The sequence below is a fragment of the Tinamus guttatus genome, unplaced genomic scaffold, assembly GCF_059628265.1.
Source record: "Tinamus guttatus ecotype Peru unplaced genomic scaffold, ASM5962826v1 Tinamus_guttatus_pri_ptg000330l, whole genome shotgun sequence".
In the NCBI taxonomy this organism is placed as follows: Eukaryota; Metazoa; Chordata; class Aves; order Tinamiformes; family Tinamidae; genus Tinamus; species Tinamus guttatus.
This window is the reverse complement of record NW_028288864.1, coordinates 2,379,591-2,404,649: the sequence shown is the minus strand read 5'-3', so window position 1 is coordinate 2,404,649 and position 25,059 is coordinate 2,379,591. Positions and strand designations below refer to the sequence as shown.

The window sequence follows — 25,059 nt, the reverse complement described above, 5'->3', positions numbered from 1 at the left end:
TTTAGAAACCACAGTATTTATTCTTTCATCCTCCAATATAAAACATATGGAAGCAGTGGATAAAGTAGAATCCTTTGTGCATATTCCTATACTAAAAAATAACCTTTTTATCTGTGGTGCAGCTGAAGCCATGCTATGCTCTGTCTAAACTGGGATAGACAGCTTGTGTCTTTTGCCATCTTTCACTCAGTCTGTCAGCTTTTTTCGCTGACATGCAGCTCTTACCACTTATCTCTTCAAGCTTCTTTCTGGTCCAAGCTGATCTTCAGTCTATCTTTTAATCTCTTTTCAGGTGCAAAACAATAGCTCTGATGCTGGATTTGGAGTTGAGAAATCCTCTTGCAGCTAGAAAACAGGTTCTTGTTGTTGGAAGAGATGAATCCTCTCTACGTATTTCCTTTCTGACCAGATTCTATAATGGTCTGTTTTGATGTAGATTCCTTTAATTATCCATCTGTTCATGCTGGCAGCAGAACAAAATTAAACAGGAAAACAAGCTGACAGAATACAGTTCTGACATCAGTTGATTTTTACGTTTGCCGAAGCTTTGGTCCTTATGGTCCTAGTTAGTGAGACTACCTATTGCTCTGCACTTGCGTGTGATACAGTCATGTTCCATAAATTTCAGGACGTAGATATCTGAGACTAGATCCATATGTCTAAATACTAGATCTAAATACTGAATTATTATTGGAGAAATGTTCTTGATTCTTCCATTTATCCAGTTGGCTGTTGTTTTGCAGAAAGTGTTCCTGACTAGATTGACGCCAGCCCATGCTGCTTTGTACCAACTATCCATCCAAATCTAGACCCTGTGAAGAAGACTTTCCAAACATAAAAATGCAATTAAATAGATCAGTTCCTTTAACATGCAGGTAGCATGTTTCAGTCAGCGAATTCCTGTCCTGGTAAGTGCCATGCAAAGGTACACGATTAAGCATGAAAGCAGCTCTTCTCAAAAACACGCTTGAAACACAGGAAGTTCCACCTCCGTGTGAGGAAGAACTTCTTTACTGTGAGGGTGACAGAGCCCTGGAACAGGCTGCCCAGACAGGCCTGTGGAGGCTCCTTCTCTGGAGATCTTCAAACCCGCCTGGATGTCACCCTGTGCCACGTGCTATGGGGGTCCCTGCTGGAGCAGGGGGTCGGACTAGATGGTCTCTAGAGGTCCCTTCCAACCTCAACCATCCTGTGATTCTATGAAAACCTTCAGGTCATTTCTGAGCGCTCCCCATCACATCAGTATATTTTTACAGCTTTGTAATCCAAGTCTACATCTTTATCCAAAATTTAGTATGATTTTGTGACTTCCCTGTTTTTTCTATTCTCTTCCCCTGCCTCCTGCCCTCAGTGGGCAGGAAACGTTAGTCTGTGCCCAAATTCAGTAGCAATAACTTAGTGCTCAGAGCAAGCACCCAGAACCTCATACTGTATCTCAGCCTGTATTAGCTACTGATTCTACTGATTCTAGAGGGCTACAGCTGAACTTGCAAACCACAGCTGCTGCTCTGCACTTCATTTCAGGTTGGTGGTGGTGGTGGGTTTTCTTCTCCTACCTTGCATCATTCATCCATGAATTCTTAGCTACATGTATAATATTCCCTATCTTGTTTCAAGAGAGCCTTGATTTAAACAGGAAATGGAGCCTCAGGTTTCTTTTTGTTTTTTAAAAGGAAACCTCAGTTATACTCCTCTGAGCCTGACTTATCTTGTTTTCTCTTTAGGGTATTATCCAGTGCGATTCTTCCTACGTGTAATACTTCATACTTTCGAATGAACCTATCAAGAACAAATTAACTCTATAATTAGTTTAAGTCTTAAAGTAAGGTTGAAGCTGAGAAGTTTAACAAAAAGCCTTCATCCTTGTGCAAAAGTTCTAATTAGCTATCTTTTGGTCTTTCCAGTTCAGTGCCATAGGAGAGCCTCAGAACTTTATGTACCAGAGTTTACATCCATTCATTTCCATTTCAGGGTTTTCATTCTTTCTTTCTTTCTTCTTTTCTTGGCTGCAAGATTTTAGACAAAAAGCTTAACACTTTGATGATTCCAAACCAGGAAAATGGAGAAAGAATGATAAGCTTTCTTTATTCATTATATAGAAATATATATATAAAATATATAGAATTTACATATTCTTTTATGCAAGTTTAGATACATGTATAAAAGCAGTGTAGCAAACTTATAGCATTGCAGTATAATTTTAGGATTATAGTGGACTCTTAAGCTTAATTCACTGCTGTTCCTAATTCACTGCTGTTGCTGCTGGGTTTAACCAAGATTATAAAAAATAGGAGTATTGTGTAGGGGAAGAAATTCCAGTCCAAGTGAAAGCAGAGCTGAGAAAATGCTTTTGCTGCAGATTCTTCCTGCAATTCAGAGCTGCTTTTTGCTGTGTTTTTGTCTTCATCTTTGCCAGTGCACTGGTATTTATTGCAAAAGCATGCTTCTGTGGTAACATGCTCTTATTTCTGCTTTGCTTAGAAGTAACATTTGTAGAATGTAGGGATTTATTAAAAAGTTCTTGGGGGGAGATGGGAGACCAAAAAGCCGAGATGTTTTCTCATAAATCGCTGCAAATACTAGACCCAAATATATTTTTTCTTCCCCTACTCCTAGCTCTACGGTAGTCCAAGCTCGGGGTCTAAACAAGGAACCATTACCCTTTCTGAAGACAAAGAGTTGAAAAAATGACAGTTTTCAAAAAGCAAGTGTTACTGAGAGGTGCTTTCGTGGTTCACAGATGCTTCATGATTGCTGGTATTATTTTCCTTTTTGCAGTTCTGTATGACTTTGAGGACTGCATCTTTGCAGGGTTCATGCAAACAAAGTACAAATACCAAACTAGTACAGCTCTCACAGAACAACACTATTTCTGCAATGTTCATCACGAGCTCATTCTCTGGAGTTCCAGTGCTTTTCTGTAATTTGAATGTCGTTCTGCGGAGAATCATAATGCTGTAAAACAGGCGGCATATAAACATGATTATGCTTATAGGTACCACAGCCACGTATGTACGAATGTGCAGCTGTAAGGGTGGAGACCGAGCGGGCGCTGCTTTAGCAAAGAGCACAGTAAAACAGATTATCTGAAGAAATGATGGGATTGCAAATCCAAAGGTGAATTTAATGATCTCATATTCAGGCCATGCAAATAAAGGATCTAACTGGCAATCGGTTTCCAAGTGATAGTTATCCGTGCCAAGCAGCACTGATTCACACAGTGACAAACAGAAGGCATATGTAAGTACACATCCAACAGCCAATATGGGACTTTGGGTTGCTTTGCTTAGAGCAGTCCTTGGTGGAAATCTCTTGAGTAAAACGATGAGAAGCACCAAAATGAAAAGATGCTGAGAACTGAAATAACTTAAGTTGAAAAAAAAAGATAGGATTTTGCATGTGAAGTGGGTTGCTTTTATATAGTCAGGTCTGGGAATGACAGTGAATGAAAAAAAAATCATTATAATATTGCTGATGGTGAAGTGTAGAAAAAGTAAGTCTAAGTTTTCTATGGCTTTGACCCGCAAATAATTCTTTATGAAAATGATCAAAATACATATGCCAGCTATTAATCCTATGGGTACAAAAAAGGCAATGTAACAGTGCATAAGTCTTGATATGATGTTTTGAGATGCTATGAATGCTTCAATATCTTCTGGGGAGATAAAAGCAAAGTTCTTGCTTGGGTAGCTGATCCACGTCATGTTGTGAGAAATCATCCTTTCTTCTGGGCAGTGTCTATTTCCTGTTTTTCTGACGTCTGAAACTGAAACGTAAAAGGAGGATAGAAAAGGTTTTAAAGGACACTTTGCATTGTTTCTAGTTTGTATATTAAATAGCATGTGTAATCAGGATTATGAGCTACTTCTTCAGTATAATTGTAATGGATTTTGGGGAGTATATTGTATATTAACTTCAAGCTAGGTTACATAACAATATTTGTAGCCAGATAATTCTGGAAGTTTACTCTTTTTTATCTGATTCCGCTTTCCTCTACATTTTCCTCACTTCAGGATGATACAAATTCATTGCAGCAGAGCTTTTTAGACAGCAGTACAGGTTCACTGTGTTCATGTTTCCCGTTCTGTAAATTGGAAATTCAGATGAGGAAGAATGTTGGATCTGTGATTAGGTGGAGCCCCTTTTCCTCACTGTTTGCCAAAAAAAAAAAAAAAGATAAAAGGCAGCATGGAAGGTAACCTTAGTATTTGGGTTGCAGTTACAGCCACAAAATAGCTTCACTCTTCTGTGGCAAGTGGAAATGACAGTCTCAGGGCTCACATTGCACATTGAGGAGAATGCCCAGATAATCCCAATATGAGGCAAGAACCACATTCCTTCTTTCGTTTTAGTTTTGCTTTCTTTCTGTTGTAGAAAAATAAAGATTTTCATAGCTTCAGTCTGTCCTGAGAAACCCAGTGAAAATTAATACAAGTGTTTAAGAATGACCGTGAACAAGCAGTGCTTTCACACCGAAGCATCTTTATACATTAAGAATACTATTGCTTTAGATGCAGCTATTACACAGAGCTGCAAAACATAATGATTTTCTGCTTGTTTGAATTTGAGCAAATGTTTACCCATGCATTATAGGCTTATTGATAAAACTATGTAAAGTTATATAAAATACAAAAAAACTTTTTAAAATTATGTTACAGATTTTGTTACAGTTACAAATTCCTGAGAATAAGGCCTCTTAAGAGTAATACAGAGAGGTGGTTAGCTATAATGACTGTGGTATGTTGTCTTAATGTTTCTGCTACTGTGAAAATGCAGTTTTGTGTTAGATCAGAGTCTAGTTTCTTTATTGAGTTTTATGCAAAGCATAAACTGAATTTATTTAAGCAAAGTGTATGAAGAGTAAGTCAGGCAAAGATAGGACAGGGAAATTCTGCTTATTAGAAGATTCTATGCAATCAACAACAATATATTACAATTGTACATAATGTATTTTTCTATAAAGAAATCCTAGTTGTGTTAACTCTTAAAGTAATTTTAAATTGGTAAAAGTTCATAAAGACACATTAATGTTTTTAAGCAGTGTTCATTATAGATAAGTCAGCCTCTTAATTCTGTTTGACAGTTCATTTATGGTTGTTACCTCTGACACTACTTCACATTTCTGATATTTCTAATCTCTCCCCAAAATTGGAATTCTAATACAGGCTTTAATTAGAAAAGTTGACTTATCAGAGTGACTTTGATTAAATGTATATATAATCTTACATAATTATAATTTCATTTATATAAAACCATGGAGTTATGTTTTGATTCAGCAATGGCCTTTGTCCCCTTAAAGACGGGATTTCTTCCTTTCTCAAAGATGGTTATTTTTGGAGAGATTCCACTGCAGGGAGGACTAATGCGCACAGGGAGCGTTCATGTTCCAGGTGCACTAGCAGGAGGCTCAAGTTAGCTGATCTGACTTGCTCTATCCTAAGCTGTCAGTTTGGGTGCAACGTATAGGAAAGTAACGAGAGGCAAAGCTGGCAGGAATGTCTGAAGTGAATTAATAATTAAGAGCCAGTATAATATTGAAGCTTAAAAAAACAGGTTGTTAAATGCATAAAGTTTTAGAGAAAAACGGAATGAAAATCTTTTCAAAGATGAGAGGTGTTGGGAGGAAACATGGTTGACTTGGTAATTAAGGAAATGGATCTTAAATGCTTGCAGTAGAGCTTGTATTTCTGTTCAGCTAATTTTTAATATGTGCCACTAAGAAGAGAATCATGTTTGTGTTGAAGTGCTCAATCTGAAGAGTAAGGATGTTAAAAAGAAAGAAAAATAAGGGAAGAAAAAAACTCTAGTGAATTGATTGGCCTTTTGTATTTTTTCATGCTAATGACTTCTCCCTCATAAGTTATAATTCTGAAGTATCACTTTGAAATAAGGCTGATTAGCCTGACTTCTAAGTCATCTTCGATGCTTGATTTTGGTGGCTCGTGAGGGAAGCTCAGACAGATTTGGATTGTGTCCCTATAGCTTTGAAAAGCAAAGTTTATCTTCCATTTTTTGAGAGCTCTAAAACCAAATTCATAGGGCTAATTATTTTAACTTCTGTTTGATAAACTGTGAGATACTGAAGTGCTGGGAAGAAAATCTAGAAAATTTCTCATTAGCCAAGCAGCCGCAGTGCTCTGTCCTTCCCATATTTGCCCACATAGCTGCTGTTTTGTGGTGGCCAGCATAAAAGTGCTCGGCTGTCCAGGGAGCCGCGACTGCAGGGCTCGACGCGCTGGGTTCTCCTGCCTTCTGCCCGCGGCTCCAATTTCTCTTTATTTCCTGGAAACCCAAAGACCCCGAAGTCTTGATTTTCACAATTAATCTCTCCTTAAATACCCAGGAGAAATCTCACGAGTGAAGGAACAGGAATAAGTCAAAGTTGGACCTTGGGTTGGAGGAGAGGTCTGAAGCCCATTGCTGGTGTTGCAAGGAAATGTGGAAGCCCATGAGCGTGCGGAGAAGATTTGCCCCTTCGGCCAGGCATTGTCCTTCCATACAGCAGCTTCAGGAGGTTAAGATCTGGCCTTGGTACTGATATTAGATATATCTCTGACCAGAGCAATGGGTTTATTCTTTTATTTAACTATCCTTTGAGTGTTTAACAAAAAACAAGGAAACTTAGCTATAAAGCAGCAGATTCCAGTAACTGCAACTTCCTGTGTATTTTTTTTTGTTTAAGTGCGTCTTCATGATCCTCTTCCTGTATCCACCTGTTTTCAAGTTATATTTTAATGCTGGAACTGCATTTTCTTACTGAGAGGCTATCAATGTATCTAGGCCTCATTTGCTGCAAATGTCCAAATGAAAACCTGAAATAGCTTAAACTAGCTAGTACCTCTTGTTTATAGACACTGACCTCTATTTAATATTACTATTGAACAAAAAAAGGCAAAAAAGTGTTGTTAGGATTGTTGTTTTTCTTCATCTAGATATTGTTTTTCTATGTGTGTCTCTTTAAGCTTATGTCATTTGGAGAGGGATTCAAACTAAGCAAAAATAATCTACTCAAACTAGATTTAAAATATTCACTTGGAAATAACAGTGCAAATTTATGTATATAATTATAAGTAATATAAATATTAATTTTGACATTCACTTAAACTAAAGATAGTTGGGGAATCTGGTGTTAGAGAACTCTTGAATGCCATGCTAATGTGATCTTAAGATGCAGGAAGACATTTATAAGGCATTTATGATCATGTATTCTGCAGTTTTAGAGGGGCTTTTGACTGTAAGGCAATAATCTGTCCTGCAGGTCTACCTTTAGATATCTTAAGCCTTTACAAGCATCTCTGAAATTTATCCCTGCACTAAACTGGAATGCTTACAATAATAATAATGGGATAAGGCTCACAACTTCTGCTGTGGTAAGCTGAACATCTCTGCAAATTTTTGTAGATTTTTGGTCATGTTAATGTGATTTAAAGTAAAAAGATGTGTTGGTATGGGAGCTACAGAGCAATGGAGGGCGCTTAATTTTCCACATCTTTTATTTCACTATGTCTATACAGCAGAATACTTTTTTTTTTTTCCTCTCAAAATGCTTTCAGAGTTTCCATAACAGGGTAATAAGGAGTTCATTATCCTCTTTTTCTTCTTGCTGTGATTAATATCCCTCAGTTCCTGTCAGGGTGTTAAACACCCCGAGGAGGGCCCGTGTCCTGTGGTTCTTGTGGCATCTGCCGTGCTCCAGTGTCAGCGCCACGAGCTGCTACTGGATTTTCCTCCATCTGAGACAGTGACTTCACCTCTCCTCTCGAATCACGGGAAGCCGGGACTGCCTTCAGAACAGCTGCTCACAGCTCACGTGTGTGGAAACCGTGGCAGAGCTCAGACCTAGTCGTGTTTATCCCAAGATCACTGCCCCGTCCCTCAGATCCAGGGAAGCTCCCGGTTGCTGTTTGCTGTACGTTCTGCATTGCCTTGCGCCGGCAGCGCGTTGTCCCTGCGTTACCTCTGTCCCCCTTGCTTCGTTTGAGCAGAGCTTAACTCTCATGTCGTTAATCATTCTTTAACTTCACCTCGCCTCCCTTTCTGGTCTTGGGTTTTGGCTCTTTCTGACACTGCTCTCCCACTATTCCCCGCTTTGCCTTTTTTGGTAGCAGTCAAAGGGAACGCATTTTTTTCCCCCTCTGGAGCCTAGCTAACGCACGATCCTTCAACTCCAACATATGGAGCTGAGCAAATGAGTATAGTGCTTAGGAGGCAGTTTAAAAATAGCAAGTTGTGAAAAGATTACTTTCAGTATTGAACAGCCTGGTCCGTAAGGTTTCGTTGTTCCTTTTTTTTGCCCCCTCTGATTAACTCTAGATGAAGGTCTTGGTTTCAAGGAAACTTTAGTTAATTTAGTCTACAAAAAAGTTTTCCTAAAACAGGGAATTTCTCCCTGGCAACCAAAGCTCTTCCTACGTGCACAGTTTGGCAGGGCAGTCTCTGCGGCTCCTCACCAGCCTTTAGAAGAAAAATACTCTTTCATTGAGCCATAAAGCAATAGGCACAACATTCCTTGTGACACTCAGCCCTTTGTGGCCGTGAGCAGTTTCAGCCATTGAGAACAGTGCAGATCATTTTTGGGGGTTAACGAGATATGTGAATTTATCCTTACTGCTTTTACCAGGTCTGCCAAGTTAAAAGTTGTGGCACACTGCAGTATGCTAAAGATTGAAATGCAAAACACTGCACTCATTTTTCTTGCAATTTCACCACGACAAAATGTACACATTTTGGAAAATGCGTGAGGTTTAAGAAATCCTAACTTTAACTTCTGAGAAATGATCAGTTTGTGAGAAGCTGAAAGCTTTGATTTCTCAAAAATATAAATGAATTGACAGTAACGGAGCATAATCTTCTATTTGCGCTGCTGACGTGTTTCCTGCCCCATACAGTTCCTGCAGGGTCGCTAGGTTTATTGAACAATGTTCGTCCTTTAAAGGTCGACTCTTAGGGTCTTTTTCCAAGACCACTGATCAATATTTTGCTAACTATCGTCAGTTCAATGGCAATTAATTACTTACAGCCTCTAGTTTGACTCTACTTAAAGCTGAGCTTTATTACTAATTTTAGTCTTATGAGGATGTTTCCCAGATGCAGTATTTAATCTTGTGCAGTTTTCATGTGTTAATGAAGGGAGAACTAAAAACTGCAAATTATAACCTTGACATCACATTTGTATCCTGTTACGATGAAAAAAGCATTGCATATTCAAAATAAGATAAAACACTTACCTCTTCAAGAAAATGTTCCACAGGTAGAACTGGCTGAGGCTTTCTCTGTCACAAGTCAGATGAAATGTAACTATTGACTGGAGAAAACAGCCCTTTTTTACTTATGCAGAAAGCAGAGTATATTTTACAGTCCCTTCTTTAGCTGCTGTGCATCAAGATGGAAAATCCAGACAGTCGCTGACTACGAAAACATTCAGTTCAGCAAAGGAAACAGGAACTCGGTTTAAGCAATTCAAACCATACACGTTGCATGTTTAGCAAACCTATGGTTTCATCATGTGACTTTAAAGTTCAAATTATCCTCGGCAGTGAGATATTTCAAAACAGTAAAGTAGTGTTTGGCCCGGCTATTTCTAAGTATGTGAGGCCATCCAGTGGATTTTTCCTCCTGCTCATGAAGTAACTGTACTCATCTAGACCAGCCTTTGCATTACATTTTTTTTTCTTTAATGAGTGTGCTACTTAGAAGTCATGAAAAGGCCAGTTGAGTAAATATCAAACAGAACTCCAAGACAAAAGCTTGATGCAAACCCTGTGTATGGCAAAAATGCTAAGATCTCTCCTTTAAAATAGGATGCTCCCCCCTTACCCATTAGGTCTGTGAGATAACTCCCCTTTTGGAGCACCCAAGTAATGTAAACATGGAATAAGCTACTTGATAAGATTTTCTGCAATGACTGTGGAGTGTGAAAAGGCAGGATCTTGATCCTGTAGTATGTTTTGAGTCTACTTCAGCATCAGTCTTCTTAGCAGCATAAATGAGCCGCTCAGGTACAAATGAGCAAGGAGGGATGGAGGGGGTTGCAGTTCAGAAGGTGTCAGACGCATCTTCCTTTCTCATACCAGCACACCTCGGAAAAGAACGTCCTTGTTGTTGCAACTTCTTGAACATCTCCAATAGCTTCTGTAGGATTTGTAGCCAGTGTTTGATCATCCCTCTTTATCTTCAGCATATTTTTCATAAAATATGTGATTTCAAGTGCTACCTTATTCTTCCTAGGACTTAGGGCTGTACGGAGATCACATTTAAACTGCTTATGCACATTGAGTGACTGTTTAGGAAATTGTAAGGAAACTTCAGAGAGTCTTTGGAAACCTCAGAGTCTTTGGCCCTCGACTGGAGGATGTAACTTGAATTTCGAGCTTCCATCCTGGGTCACGTGCACGCACGGGGCAGCGCTCAGCGGCCGCGGCGGCCGTTGGGGCCTCCTCCCCACCGAGGCAGTGCCCGCTCGCACGTGACCCGTCACATCAGTTCTGCTCGGCAGCAGCACGGGGTGATCTGGGGCTGTGTAAAGTTGCATTATTCAGTTGTATTTAAAGGGAAATAACATTGATCATTCTTCATGTTGAACTGGGCAATGACAGAGAGCCTGCAAAGCAGCGTGCTATAGTTTCAGTGCTTGGCTTACATTAATACAGGGAATAACACAGGGAAGTATGTACACTTTACAGGTGTGTGTATATATATATATATATATATCCTCCCAAGCTGCTGGAATAAATGGAAGGCCACAGGAGAACCAGCAGTTAGAATATCCGTGTTTCCCAGCTGCATATACTTGGTTCTGTTTAGACCATGCTGATTTCCACATCGATAGCTTCAGTTCTGCCTTGCCCATGAAAATGGGCAAAACTTAATCAGAATTATTTTAACATTTACGTGGTGTAATTTTGACAGCAACTAACTGTCCTGTTTCAAAGTTAATGCAATATTAGAAGAGAAGCAAGATATTGCTGGGTTTGTGATCAGCTTTGCCTTTTCTCAAACAAAAACACAGTTCAGCCTGATCTGCTTGAATGATCACAGGGTACAAGTCATATGAAAACAGTGGCAAAACAAACCAGTGTTTAGTTACATCAGTGAGGAGCAAATTCAGCTGTTCAAAGCATGGGGATTAAATGTGTGGCATGATGTATAAATTAAGTGTTTTTCATTAGTGACTTAATGGTTCATGACTAGCATGCACACTGTCAATGGACAAGGTTAGTATGTGATAATACTGTTCTGGATAAGGTGAGGCAGTAAAGGCAGAAGTTATTGAACTTAAATATGTGTGATATTCTGTGGCAGTATTTTAGGACTGGCTCACAACAGACATTGCACTAGCTACCTACAGTGTGCTGCTGCTGCTGGCAAAACTCTTGTTTATTTTTTAACTCACACTATTCTTTCTCTGCCAAAATACATATATCCAGTGCAGGGCAGCTGACATCCTTATAAAGAAAGCAGATGTTAGACACCTTATTTCTTTTGATAGAAAGCTACTGTTTTCTTAATTGTCCTGTATTGCTGATGTGTTTAATAGACTAAGATCCCTAGCCTTAGGTTTGATTTTGAAGTGATGCCTCTTTCATAAAGATAGGTGCTAGATGAGAAACTCATCTCTCTCCTAAAATAAGTGCAGGTGAGGGCTACTAGCTCATGAGACTCTGAAACCACTGACATTTCCAATTGCATGAGAAGTCTGAGGTGTCTTTTAGATGGCCCTGTCTTTTCCTGCTCCTGCATCTTTTCTTGGCTCTTTGATGTAAGGTTAATATTAAGGTAACTTTGCCTGTGTCATGCCATAGGATTGGCTTGGAGTATCCAATAGCTGTTACCGCCCATTCCTCAGTGTACTATGGTTAAGGTGCAAAGCAATTGCTGTGTGATTAGAATTTTGAATTGTTAACTAGGAGACTTTTTTTTTCAAAAATATTTTCCATGAACTGCCATGCATTTCCAGCTCAGTTTTCCTTGGGTTTAATTAAGTAACAACAAACAACCTGTGTAGGATATTAGTCATAGAGTTTGGCTAGTTAAAGATGCTTTGATGGTCTTTTCAAGAGCTGAGACTACATCTTAGAGACCTTTCTTGGTGGCATTTTAGCACCTCAAGGCCACTTGCTATTAATGCAGTGACTCAAGATTCATGGAAAAAAATCCTACCTTACGCTTGCGAAGGGACTGAACACCGAGGCTTCTGTTACCTTCATGCACAGTTAAAAGTAGCTCTGTAAAATTGTTCTTGTGAGAGGTTTTGCTTTTAATTTTACATATGTTTGGTATTTTACTACTTGATGGCAAGCAAATTTATGTCCTTGATTAAAACAACATGGAATTGTTGGTCTTTGACATAAAAATACTGGGGAAGTTTGTGCACAGAAACTGAAATCTCTAGCTCTGAAAAAAAAAATGAAAGGAATTTTACTATGGTTGCATTTTATTAAAAAAAAAAAGAACTTTCATGCCTCCATTGTATTATATTACTTGCATATTTGGTTTGGTTTTGGTGTGGGTTTATTTGTTTAATGGAATTCAGATGCTTACGCTGTTTTCATGGTAACTGAGGATTTATGGGTCTTAGCAGTAGCAGATGCTTTGATTACGTATGCGAGTTCACTGGAAAGCTGATTCAACTTCTTTCTTGGCAAACAGAAAAACTGAGTATAAGGTACATGGGGCTGTGTGAATTTTTTAGATTTGACAGTCTGGCTGTGCTTGGAGATTTAAAGCTGGTTGCAGCCTTCCCATCTCAGAATTGCTTGCTCATGATTCACCATTAGGAATTTTATAATGGCTTTTTCGGGCATTGTTTGAAATGTGATTGTTTTATAAACATTATTTTATTCTTACTAGATAATATATATAGTATTACTATAAAGTAATGCTCCTATCAATCACAAAATAAATTCTACCCTATGAGTGGATAAAAGTTATGGTTAAATTTGTTTCCTCTTACAGATACTGGTAGCAATACTCTACTGCATGCAGACAGGACCAGTTTGTATGTATATGTGTTTAACCAGAACCCGGGATTGATTTTTTTTTTCCTAATGATTAACTTAAACCCTTTAATTAGTTTTTACTAATCTTGGGGCTTTAGTAATAAACTGCAAGAGTATTCAGCTAGTGACCACCAGGTGGAGTGTCTAAAACGTTTTCTGTCAAGGCTATGGTACTGTGGTATTTCCAATACCAGGTTTAAATTCAAAATTTTCTCTAAAAAGTTTTGAAGATGAGTTAAGAAACAAATATGGAAATTCTGCCAGCTCCAAGAGAAGTTTGAGCTATAGCTTGTAAGCCTAGCTGCTGTAATCAGGCTTTTCAAGTCATGTTACAGTTGGTAAATAAAGTTAGACATGCAAGTAATGATCAATAGAAGAATCTCCTTTTGATGCTAGTGTGATTTGTGATAAAGGCATGTTAATTTAGGAGTTTAATAAGGCATTTGTGAAGGTTAACTTTAGTTATCCAGAGTCTAATATCTCGTCTGTGCTTTCATAGCAGAATTATACCTCCTGTCAAACCTTTTGGGATCCAAATTGGTATATTCTTGCAAGATGTCTCTAACTGTAAATCTCTATTTTCTTTCTTCTCCTATTAGTGCTCTCTCCAGGACTCCCAGCTGACAGTTCATATGCTGTTTCTCATTTATGTTTCCATATAATGCATCATCAAATATTCTGCTAAGAATCTGATACTTTTTCAAATCTCTTACTGGCGTGATTTGCAATTTTGCAAGAACTCAGCAAGATGTAGAGTGTAGATAGCTTTGAGCATATTTGTGAATTTAATTAAAAGTGAAAATTCTTTATAAGGTAGGAATATGAAGAAATCACATGGAAAGCTTGTGGGAAAGCAAGTCGAATAACAAAATAGATAATAATTTTTCCTCTCTCTTGGTGGAAAAGTAATATATGCAGAATATGTCAAAGTATTCTGATATATAACAGAAAGTTACAGGAAATAAAACCAGCAACACTTCACACTTCAAACTTGTTGCCATGGTAGTCGGCACAGCTGGTTTTGCACATTTAGGTTGCTTTCACTTAGGAAGAATATTATATGATACAGTCAGAAATACATGAGGTTTCGCTTAGTAAAAAGCTGCCGAAGTTGATTTTAGTGCATATGTTTCAGATTCATCAGTGTGTTGAGGACTTCACAGCTGCAAAAACTTACTCAAAAGTCAGTGCTTTGCAAAGTCTTTAGTTAAGAGAAGAATGGAGACTACATGAGAACTTGGGAGCCAAATTCTGCTTTTATTTTCTATTACTGATGCTGTGCAACTGTGATAAAGCTAGTGAAAAGGAGAAGGTTTCCAGCCTGACCACTGTACTGCTTTCATTTTTAATAAGCAAGAAGTAACTTTTTCAATTATGTACTTGCCCATAGCATGAAACCAGTGTAATTGAGCCTTGATTTCCAACCAAAGCTACATTCCCTTGAGTTCTTTGGCATAGGTGTCATATTTTCCTGGTTTTCTTCAGTGAAATATTTGTGAAAAGGGCTGATTCTGATGCCTAATTGGCCTGTTTTGAACCAGTACAAACCTGGTGACTTGAATGATGGTATCTGATCAGTTGAGTTGACTTGCATTTGTGCCGAAGATCAGCCGTTGCTAAACTGTAGACCAGTACACTGGCAACTTATTAATGAAGTGCATTTTCACTTAAGATCTTCCAAGTCTGTTTTACATAAAAAGGATTTTACTTATCAAGATGAGAAACATGGCCTTTTTACATGTAATGGCTACAGCACAGAACATTGAGAAACGAAGCATCAGGAAATTATTGCTCGCTGTGTTCGTTTAGAAATGCTGACTCTCCAAATTAGACGTTACAGGGGACAAATTAATAATTTTGAATGTATAACCACATAGGAATTTTCATATATGCAGGGTAAACTAACTGATCCACGGTGACCGATAATTTTGATCATATGTGACTACTACAATGAATGTATTATCAAAGATGTTAAAACACTTAGAGCTAAATTGCCTTTGCGGTGTTAGAGCTATATATTATTACATCTGTGATGTTGGGGAACCAAGGGAAGTTCTGCAGGGAGTTGATTTCTATTCTCTCGTGTGGCAGCGCAGGGAGATGATGGGATGGGGACACGAGCAGTGGAAGCATTCATCACTGACTTGTATTTTTGTGGTGTAGTGAGTCCATCCTTTTAGCTGAAAGATTCTTCATGCTGAAAAGGTTGTAGCTCAGAGGGTAGGAGGGCGGAGGAGTGATATTCTCATGTTGGTTTGGGGGATTTACTTTCATCCCAGCCAACTTCATGCTGACAAATAGTGAGATGTGAATGATGTCAGAACTGTGATCGGGAAAAAAATGATAATTCAGTACGCCCTGATTTGACATTCAAGTCACGTAGTTTGTGATGGCATAATGCAATGAAGCAACATTGGTTTAACGTTATCTACACTTGGATTTTTGTCAAGAAAGGCAAAAAATCACTTACCAACCAGACAGACTTTCATGTTTCAGCATTTTATTAAGAAAATTGTATGAGTCACTAGTTCTGTTATGAAGCTTTGCATTTCTGTAGTTTTAAGACATGATATGGAAGATTCTGACTCCTCATTTTACACAGAGACAGAAAGTTTCTAGTGGTTGCCTGCTTTCATGAGCTGAACATGAGCTCTTCAGAGACCACCTCGGTTTGTGTCCCAGACAGAAACTTGTGAAACGAGGAGCTGCACCAGCTCAGGGACCAGGAACCTGTCTGCAACTAGCCGTGTTAATAACTTCAGCAGAAACAGAGATGAACATTTTTGTTAGTTTATTGATTTGACTTAACTGGCTCTTCAGCAAGAGGGCTGCAAGCCGTAGATCAACTCAAATATTAAAATTAATTCTGTGAGAAAATAACACTGTTAATAATGGCACTTAGCTTGTGCTTGCTTTCTAATATACACTATATACATACAGTAACATACAGTACACTTCATTGTTCAGAGGTTTACATTTAAATGATTCTTTAAGAAATAATTTAATAAATTCTTTGCAGATTCTTTTTACATCAGTAGACTGATTTTTATCTTGCACATATATACAATACTTTATTCATATTTATTTAAATGTAAAATAGATAAGCCCGTATTTACAAAGTCATCAAAAAACTTCAGGTATTGAAATGGGAAGGCTCCACTTTCAGAACTTTGCGTATTAAAGATCTGTCCATTAAAGTTCCCCTGTATTTTTGATACCATGTATTAGTTGAAGTATTTTAATGCATCTACCGCTTTTTGTATAAATATTGCAAAGTTGTTGGTTTTTGGAAGTTTGCTTTTTAAGAGACACCAAGCTCAGGGTATTGCAAGAGTTCAGAACTTCCTTAAAAGAACAACAGTCACTCATCCCATGGCACAGTATCTTCTCTCTCACCCAACTCTTAAAATATTTGTTGAGTCTATATTAATCTAATTGATTAAATTATAAAAGTTGTTTGACTACACGATTGCCATCACATTTTGTATATTCTCCAGGATATATGCAAAAATACTTTCTAAAATAAAAAGGATGTGAGAAGAACTCAAGAGTCAGTCGAGTGAAGGAAATATGAGTGCTGAACAGGATCAAGGATAAAGTAAAAGATGAAGTAGGGAAAGGATCAGAGGTACAAAATTAAACAAGAAAATTCTAAAGAGAAAATATAAAAGAACAGTGTTCTGGAACAGGGAACTTAACCTGGAGAGAAAAAAGGACATAAGTCAATATATCATCCAGTCCTATTAGACACAATAAGCAGGATGAGTTGGGAGGAGGAAATAGAAGTAGGAAAGCAATCTAGAAGTTAAAACTGCACTTAATCTGTGTGCTAGCCACACAGGCCTGGCAGTGGCCCAGTTTTGTAAGCCTGGTTCACATCACATGAGCCAGTTCTTCCCTGCTTGAGTTTGTTTCCCTGCATAGCAGGACAGAATTTCTATAGCAGCTTCTACATGAGAGGTTTAATGTGGGGTTTTAGGAAACCAGATTTTCCTCCCATAGGAAGAAGAGGAGCCTATTTGCTAGCCAGTTGCAGGGAGAGATTTCCTACTCGTGCACTACTTTGTGGAATGTGAGTTTGAATGCTTAGAAATTAGAATGTAGCTTGCAGTTCTTAGAAAAACTCCTATGCTGGGTGGGCGGGGGTGGGCAAAAAGGGAAAGAAGAGGCAGTGGTTTACCAAAAATACAAAAAAAAGGCAGCACCATGTCAGCGCAGAGGCACCACGGGCCGTAGCGTCACTGCGGCACAACGATAAAGGCTTCCTGCCTTACCGTGTTCTTGATCAGCAGGCTAAAACTATGACGCAAATCAATATAATTGTGCTGGATAGTTTTCATGCAGGAAAACACACCATAGAAATATATATTTTTTAATATATAGGGTTTTGCAGGTTAGAAAAAAAGCTTCTGTAAAATATGAAATGCTGCAGATCTGAGAAGGTCATGACCTCACCTACTTCCCACTTAAAATTTATGCGTCTGCTGATAAACTGGGACAAATTATCAGGTAAAACTGGGCCATGAGCAATGGGGAAGGTTTAATTCTGCTTTTACACCTCGGTTTTGCTCTACCAGAAGCTCGAAAGGCCGCACTTGTTGATGAAGTCATGGGGGCTTTTGGAGTTGTGGCAGATGAGTCGATGAATGGACTGGGTCACGTTGAAGCAGGGCCAGGGCCAAGGCTGCCCAGCGCGAGGGCAGGGGACACGGGTCTGACCTGTGCTCCCTCTGCCATCCGTAGCACAGCTCCACTTAGGGCCAGTTCTTTGCGTCGACGTTTCCTAATCTGTGAGTGTGGGGTAGGTGACGCTCCTGCAGCTTGTCTGTGTTTCTCATAGCTTTCAAATACTCCCCAAATGCTCAAATTTGAATTCTGCCCTGGGTTTCTTTATCACCTCTGTGCAATACAGAGGGAGGAACTCCATCTGTAGTGCTCGGCTGATGCTGGCTGGAAGGAATACACCCTGCTCCCATTTTAAAATCTAGTACGTACTGAAGGTTTTGGTATGGTTTCCAAACCTCTGGTGATGCCCTAGATTAAAGAGAAGTTAGTTTATTTGTTGCAAACATATCCCTTGAAAATACAAAATGTTAATCATAAACATATTTATTTTTAAGATAATTACTCTTGTTACATGAACATATGTGGACCATAACACTTAGCCAGACATTCTTTGCTAGTTAAATTTTAATTTAACTTCGTAAACCACTGTGTCCTTCATTTTAATGTGCAGAGAAAATGTTTCTTAGTTCCCCTAGAATTTGTTAATAAATATTTCTGAATTGTTGAAATGTTTCAGGATGCAAATAAAGCACTGGAAAAAAATGTTAAATGTTAGATCCAGAAAAAAAAAAGATTTAAAATAGGTGTTAAATCTTAGGTTAGTTTTGACTGAGAATATAATTTCTGAAAATCGTAAATTAGGCATTTTAGAGGGAATTCAGTGGTGGAGAAAGAAATTAAATAATGTAATTTATAATTAACATATTACTATTTGGACTTACATAATTGAGTAATATGATCTTCAGTAAAGATCACCTACATCATCTTCATTGAAAAATACTATTTACTTCATCAAAGATAGCACTGTTAGTTATTTCTTTGCACAGAAAATAAGGTAATTCCTTTTTCTGTACAAGACACAAAGTGCTGTGTCTTCAGTCAACACTTCAATTAACTGCTTAGATATTTCTTCAGGCAGAAATATCAGAACTATGAAGACAGAGCTTACGCTTTGTAACCAGATCAGTGCACTGCATATACTAGATGTCACAGGTATTACAGCACATAGGCCAGGGCCTTACAGGATTTCTGCACTTCACTATTTGAAAATTAAGACTGTGTCTCATTAAACCGTAATTGAAGGCTCCTTCTGGCCCCCTGGTTGGGACCCTCACAGCAGTGATTTTGAGAGCCAACACAGCAGTATCACAGCCTGAGTCCTGGTGTGTGAAGGACTGTAGTAACTGAGCACCGGAGATTTTTCCATCCCTACGTCATAACTTGCTGTACTACTGTGCGTTCGTGAGAACACCCTTGATTCCCACAATGCATTTTTTTAAGCAGACGTCGTAATTTGTTGGGAAAGTTTTTGTTAATGTATCTGTAGAGCAGAGGCATTACAAAGCTGCTTGAGAAAGCCAAAAATTTCGATAATATCTTGGTAAAGTGTAATATTCGACTGTAATTGTCATCCGCTCGTCTTCCTTGTGCATTAGAAAATGTGCTTACCAAAAGAGTTACATAATAGGGTGTCCATAACGTGAACTGTGTACAGACTGTGGCGATCAAAAGCCTGTGCACTGAGGGATCCAATCGTCCAGTGTCTTGATCCAGTGGTGTAGCCTCTTTGCGTATTCGCAAAATTAATACAAGTGCATACAGTACAGCAATAGCTGGGACAACATATCCGATAAAGACCATGATGGCATCTGCTGCCTCTTTGTTCTGCATCTTGGAACACTCGATTATTTTAGTGGATACGTGATTGCAGACGTAGAATAGCAGAGAGGAGAAACTCGTAAGCATAGCTCCGCCCCATATGAATCCACAGACATGTTTCGTGTTGTACACACTTGACATGTAAGTTCTAGGTAGAGCACGTTCAATGTAGTAGTCCAGACTGAGCAGCGTAGTAGAGTACATGGTAACTAAGGATGAAACGTTGAATAAAATAAGGAGGGTAATATAAACTTCATTGTTAGAATTCCAGATGGCCCATTTTGTGTTGGCGAGACCTAGAAGGTACATTGGTGCCAGAGCGTTGATGATGAGCCCAGCAATGGCAATATTGACAAAGTAAACATCTGGCATAGTCATAGTTGCTTTGTTATAGATGTTCACTAGGACCAGCAAGCCATTGTAACAAAGGCCAATCGGAAAACATATAATGAGGTAGAGAAGGGAAAAGATGGAAAGCACGAGGTGGAAGTCATGGCAGAGATGCTGGTCCTCGCTGTTCTCGGTACTATTTAATGTTTCACAGCTCCACATAGTGATTTTGGCTTTTGATCTTCTCCGCTGGTTACCAGCTTTTCTGTAGAGAGAGAAATAGTAAGGGAATTGGTCAAATATTACATTCTAAATGAAATGCAACATAGTATGAAGAAAATATAGAAGGATGTTTTCAAGGTAAGTTAGTCTAGAAGAAAGTCATCCCATCTGTAGCTCACAATTTCATGAGATTAGTAAATGAACTGACATTTCATTTTTTAAAACAAAAGTAGCAAGGGATTAATTACAGGACACTCAACAGTTAATCACATCTATACATATATTACATTGGTATTTTAATATTTCTACGATGTTCTTATAATTACTAAACAGTATCTTTAGTACATCTAATAATCATGTAACACAGCAATAGCTGAAGAACTGAAGGATTAAAGATGAGCCACACATCTTAGCAACAAACTGAAGAATATATTTGCCTATCATGTTCTGTGGTAAAGATAAGTATGAAACTATCTCTTCAGATGAAAATTTAGGGGAGACAACCAAGGAGCTATGAGGGGACTGGATATATACTGGGTCAGTGATAAGGCTGACAAAGATAGAGGAAATCGGGGAATGTAATGATTTTTTTTTATGGGTCTAGACCTATTCTGATTTCAAACCTATAACTGTTTAGCTCTGAAAAAACAATGGACCTCTGTAGTCCAGGGAACCTAATATCAGGGCAGTCTGACTTTGTGAAAAGGCAAGAATTACCTTTTCCCTCTCAAAAGAGGCTGACTTCTTTTTAAAATATGCTAATTTGAATAGATGGTGTCCAGCTGCCTTTTATCAGTAAAGAGGTAACATTTCAACTGAAATCAGTAAAGTTCTCAATGCAGTCATGAAAAGTGTCTTTTCAAAATGCTGCAGTAAATGCTGTCTGAAGTACAACTGCAAACATTTACAGCCTTAAAAATATCGTTATTATTCCTGCTAGGCCATTTCTGGGACAGTGTGGGATTTACGCAGCAGGTGATTTCCAAAGTCAAGTGTATTCTGGTGGTGTCAGATACCTTGCGTTATTCTGTGTTCACTCCTCTTAGTATGTGTAGAAAACAACAGTACCCATACAATTCCTTCCAAAAAAAAAAGAGCAAAGATGAGATTTAATCAAATCCCCAGTAAAGACTGTGCAATTAAACTGAATGCTACTAGAAACTTTGCTACATTTAATGAACCATACAGCCTAAATTACACAGTGTGCATTTTGTAAGCATGAAAGAAAAAAGCTGTTTTGCACAGCAGAAGGCAACCAAAATTGCACCTCGTTGAACTGTTAGGGCTTCATTCAACCCAAGCAGCAGCCAGGAGTTAGATCTTGCAAGTATCTGCGTTGCGGTGAGCGCGCGGGTGACTAAGCCCAGGCACGGGGACGATCACGTCCTCCCATTAGGCAGCTCTGTCCCGAAGCCGCTTTGGTTGCTCCGGCCACGTTACATCAGCCGCAGGTACCTGCCCGCATCGGCGCTGAGCGCAGCTCCGGAGGGGCACGTCTGCTCCCACAGCCGCTCCTGAGAGTTACCCTGAAAGTGGGGCTAAATAGGACTCTTCTAATGACAGAAATACTAAGGGATGTACTGTGTTAATTACGAAATGGCAGAGCTTACCTCAGCAATGAGCCTAGATACAGCCCCCAATAAGCCCACGTTCTCTAAAGAAACACATCGCTAATGATGCCTGAAGTATTTCTGCCTCGGCGCGATCGTTGCCCGCTTTTGCAGGCTGCTTACCTGCTTTTGCAGAGCCCCTCTACCTGTTTTCTCAGCTCCACAGGTCCTGCTCACCCCTTCTTCCCCAGAAATGCCTTTTGTCATTTTACGCCCCTTTTGGCCTCGCAGATCCGTGTGGGCGAGTCCTGAGGGCGCCACAGACTTGGCCGTTCAACCCGGTAAATCCCAAGCACGAGCCTCCCTGCCCGGGCGCCGTGTTCGAGCGCAGGTCGCTGCATTGCGCAAGCGACTCCCGCAGCCCTCCTGTTTGCTCACCCCTGCCTCAGCCTTCCCTAACGCCTCCTTCTGCCTCTGCCCTTTCTGCACTTTCATCCCCTCAAACCATTTCCAGCGCAGAGTCGGGGCAAAGCAGCCTCCTCCGTCGTGGCCCTGACCGCCCCGCGTTGGAGCCTCCTACCTTTAACTCTCGCCGCGCGTTCCTCCGCGCCGCGCCGCTTCCATGGGCAGCGTTGCCGAGGAGGGCAGGCGGGAGGCTCCCGCTGCGCCGGGGAGGCATCGCGGCGGCCCGTGCGTGCGGCCGCGCGCGCTGCACTTGTTTTTCCCCTAGTAACTTACTCACGAGTCTCTGCTTGGCTTGGCAGCGGGGCGGCTCCGGGCCGCCCCTCCCTGGCTCTGTTTACAGGCGGCGAGAGGCTGCGCGCAGAGGGGAGCGCGCGGCTGGATCCAGCCCAGCCCCGTGCTTGGGTTTCGGCTGTGCCACTCGCGCTCTACGCGGTCCCGGGGCCAACAGCTTTGTGACGGTGTTGGCACCGGCGCCTGTTTGCTCCTGCCTGACCCCGCAGAGCGGGGTTCCTCCTGCCCGCGCACAGCCGTGGCCCCGGAGCGCTGCTTTTGCTTTTAACCTGATCAAATACGACTCTGAGGTTTTGTTTTGTACGGCACACGTCCCGAGCAGTCTGTATTCGGGGATATTGAGCTTCAGGGGGCACAAGTGCTAGTGCTGCTTACAAAGGGGAGCTCGCTTGTAATACAAGCTACAAAGAAAAGTTGTGATTTACTTGAATTTTGTTATTGTTGTTGTTTTAAAAAGGCATTAAGATATGCTATCAGACTCACTTCGTGATGGTATCATTGCTTCCCTTTTTTTAAAAAAAACAACAAAATTAAAGAAGTGACTGTTCTCAAGCTATTTGCATAGCTCAGTAGTGGAAGTGAGAGTGTGTGTTTGCTGTGCCCTTGAAATGGGTCACTCGTGCTTGAAAGAGTTCTGAACTCTAGGCTGATTTTTATTTCGTATGGAATTTTGCACTGAGGAGGTTCTCTTGTTTATGTGGAAACTGCTTGGGCTAAGGAAGCGAAGCTACTGCCTTCTTCAAAGGGTGTTTTCATTGACGGCAGCAAACAAAGCCTAGAGCTGCCTTACTTCTTTCCTATCGCTGGTCTTACGCTTAGAGATTTTGTAATATTATTCTGTAATAAATAAACAGCAGTGGAAACATCACTGAAATTAAAAATTAAATTAAGGAGGTATTTATTGGCTAACTGCCAGAGAAACACTGAAAACGGTTACTCAATTTCTATCAAGTTACCCTTTTTCAGTGCAGGTTGTTTATATAGGCAATGCCAGCACTTCTTGATTCTGTACCCAGCACTGCACTCTGACTCTTATAAAACCCCCGCAACTCCCAAATGGCAGAGAAATTCAACGTTTCTATTTGATAAATAGTAGATGGACAGAATTGCATGTGCACTATGAATAACTTTGTAACAAACAGTGCCATCAAGTCTTCAGTGCCTCAAAACTTCAGGAAGGAGCATCACAGTGTCATTGCCTAAGTTTAGAGGGGAGGCAGTGAAGTAGGAAAAATACTAGTTAGCACATACTTATAGAGCTCTGATACTTAATGGAACGCCAGGGTTTTTTAAATATCATAAAAATTAAAGGTGACTATGCTTAAGGAAAAAATCTTAAAACACAAAAATTGAGAGCTCTTGGTGGCGAAATTATTTTAGAAAAGATGCACAGGAAAAACTTTTAAATTAATGAAGGCGAAAAAATGCAATATGCTTAGTTCTACTGTAGAGTCCATAGCTGCACTTGGAATTGTTTTCCAGATTTCTAATGCATGATTAAATTGTAGAGCAGGACGGTTAGCAATGTCACGCATGGTCATTCCAAGCTGATTATTTTCTTTGACTTAAACAAAATCCATCCGAAGCAGTATCTCTTGCTGTGCAGATATATATATACTTTTGTTTAAGAAGTGAATGATTAGTCTGCTTGCTTTGTTCAGTTATCATCTATGTGAAATAGCTCTTATCTAGATTGTCTAATTACTGAATATGTGTTTTCACAAGTTGTCATATCAGTATAAACCATATGTAGCTAATAAAGTAGTTGCATGTAAACTAAGTCTCTAAACAGGCACAAGATTCATGCCTTCATTGGCTCTTGTAAAGGTCCCACAGTATCTGTTAAGACTGAAAGCAAAGCACAGTAAAGGCTGAAAGCTCTGTAGGGCTTTGGGCTACACAACTTGCTTCAAATCACGACTGAGAAACTGCAAAGCTTTGCCAGAAATGTCACATATAGGCATTAACCATGACTTAGTTACTCATCAGTGTTTTTAAGGTGCGTTTAGAAAGGTACATGCTAAAAATTATTATTTATTGATTAATCTTAAAAAAAAAAAGATGAATGGTATTTCTGCATAGCAGCATTCCCATCATTAGTTGCACCTCCAGGGGAATATCAGCCTTTGAACTCTCAAGTCGGAAAGTGCCACACTGCTGTTATCTTGGAGTCTGGGTAACATGGCATTTTTTTAGGCTTATTAGTTTATATACATGCCATAGGGATTCACAGTAGAGTTGTTGGCCAGGTATAAAGAAAATAAATTGTGCAGGTTAGATGTGAGGGAGGAAAATGCCGTAGTGCAGGCGAGTAGGTTTCGGGCTGCGCTTGCTTTATGCAGTTGCCGAGTTGCCTTTGTTTATAGTATAATGATACAGCACAGATAAAATGCTTTTAACATTAGTGTAGAAGAAAATCCTGCTTGATGCTGGGTGCTGGGCTGAAAAACAGGCCTCTTCCAAGCCTATCATTTACGTCTTTATGGTGCAATCATTGACCAGTTTGACGGGCGGGATGTTTGTAATTGATATCGATTCCATTTTATAATGTAGTTAATGTAGTGCAGTACGCTATGAAAGGAGCTATGACTAAATTACAGGAATAATTAATGTATAAATTAGCATGGAATCGAAACCCATCTTGCATGCTTAAAAATAAAAAAGCAAGAGTAAGTCAGTGGGAAGAGGGATAGTTTCATTCCTTCTACAGGGCTGACACTTTTTGCCCCTGGTCCGATGTGAGAGAGGAAGAGCGAGCA

The 25,059-nt window shown here is 39.6% G+C and overlaps 3 protein-coding genes across 5 annotated transcripts in view; 1 reads left to right on the top strand and 2 right to left on the bottom strand.

Moving 5' to 3' along the window:
- The window catches only part of CHLSN (cholesin), a 110,983-nt gene that overhangs the window by 22,872 nt on the left and 63,052 nt on the right, over positions 1–25,059 (top strand). The window lies entirely within an intron of this gene.
- LOC148593819 (uncharacterized) lies at positions 2,250–3,747 on the bottom strand. The gene has a single exon (XM_088529402.1). It carries the CDS (start codon positions 3,717–3,719, stop codon positions 2,712–2,714), a length of 1,008 nt encoding a protein of 335 aa, XP_088385528.1. The 5' UTR covers positions 3,720–3,747; the 3' UTR covers positions 2,250–2,711.
- GPR146 (G protein-coupled receptor 146) overlaps positions 18,723–25,059 on the bottom strand; it is a 39,653-nt gene continuing 33,316 nt past the window's right edge. The window contains exon 3 of the mRNA XM_010217202.2: positions 18,723–20,037. Coding sequence (XP_010215504.1) covers positions 18,993–19,994 — 1,002 coding nt within the window. The 5' untranslated portion in view covers positions 19,995–20,037 and the 3' untranslated portion in view covers positions 18,723–18,992. The remainder of the gene's footprint in view (positions 20,038–25,059) is intronic.

Bases quoted from the DNA above. Each gene is read 5' to 3' on its own strand.
- LOC148593819 (XM_088529402.1), bottom strand. From the start codon at position 3,719: ATGATTTCTCACAACATGACGTGGATCAGCTACCCAAGCAAGAACTTT.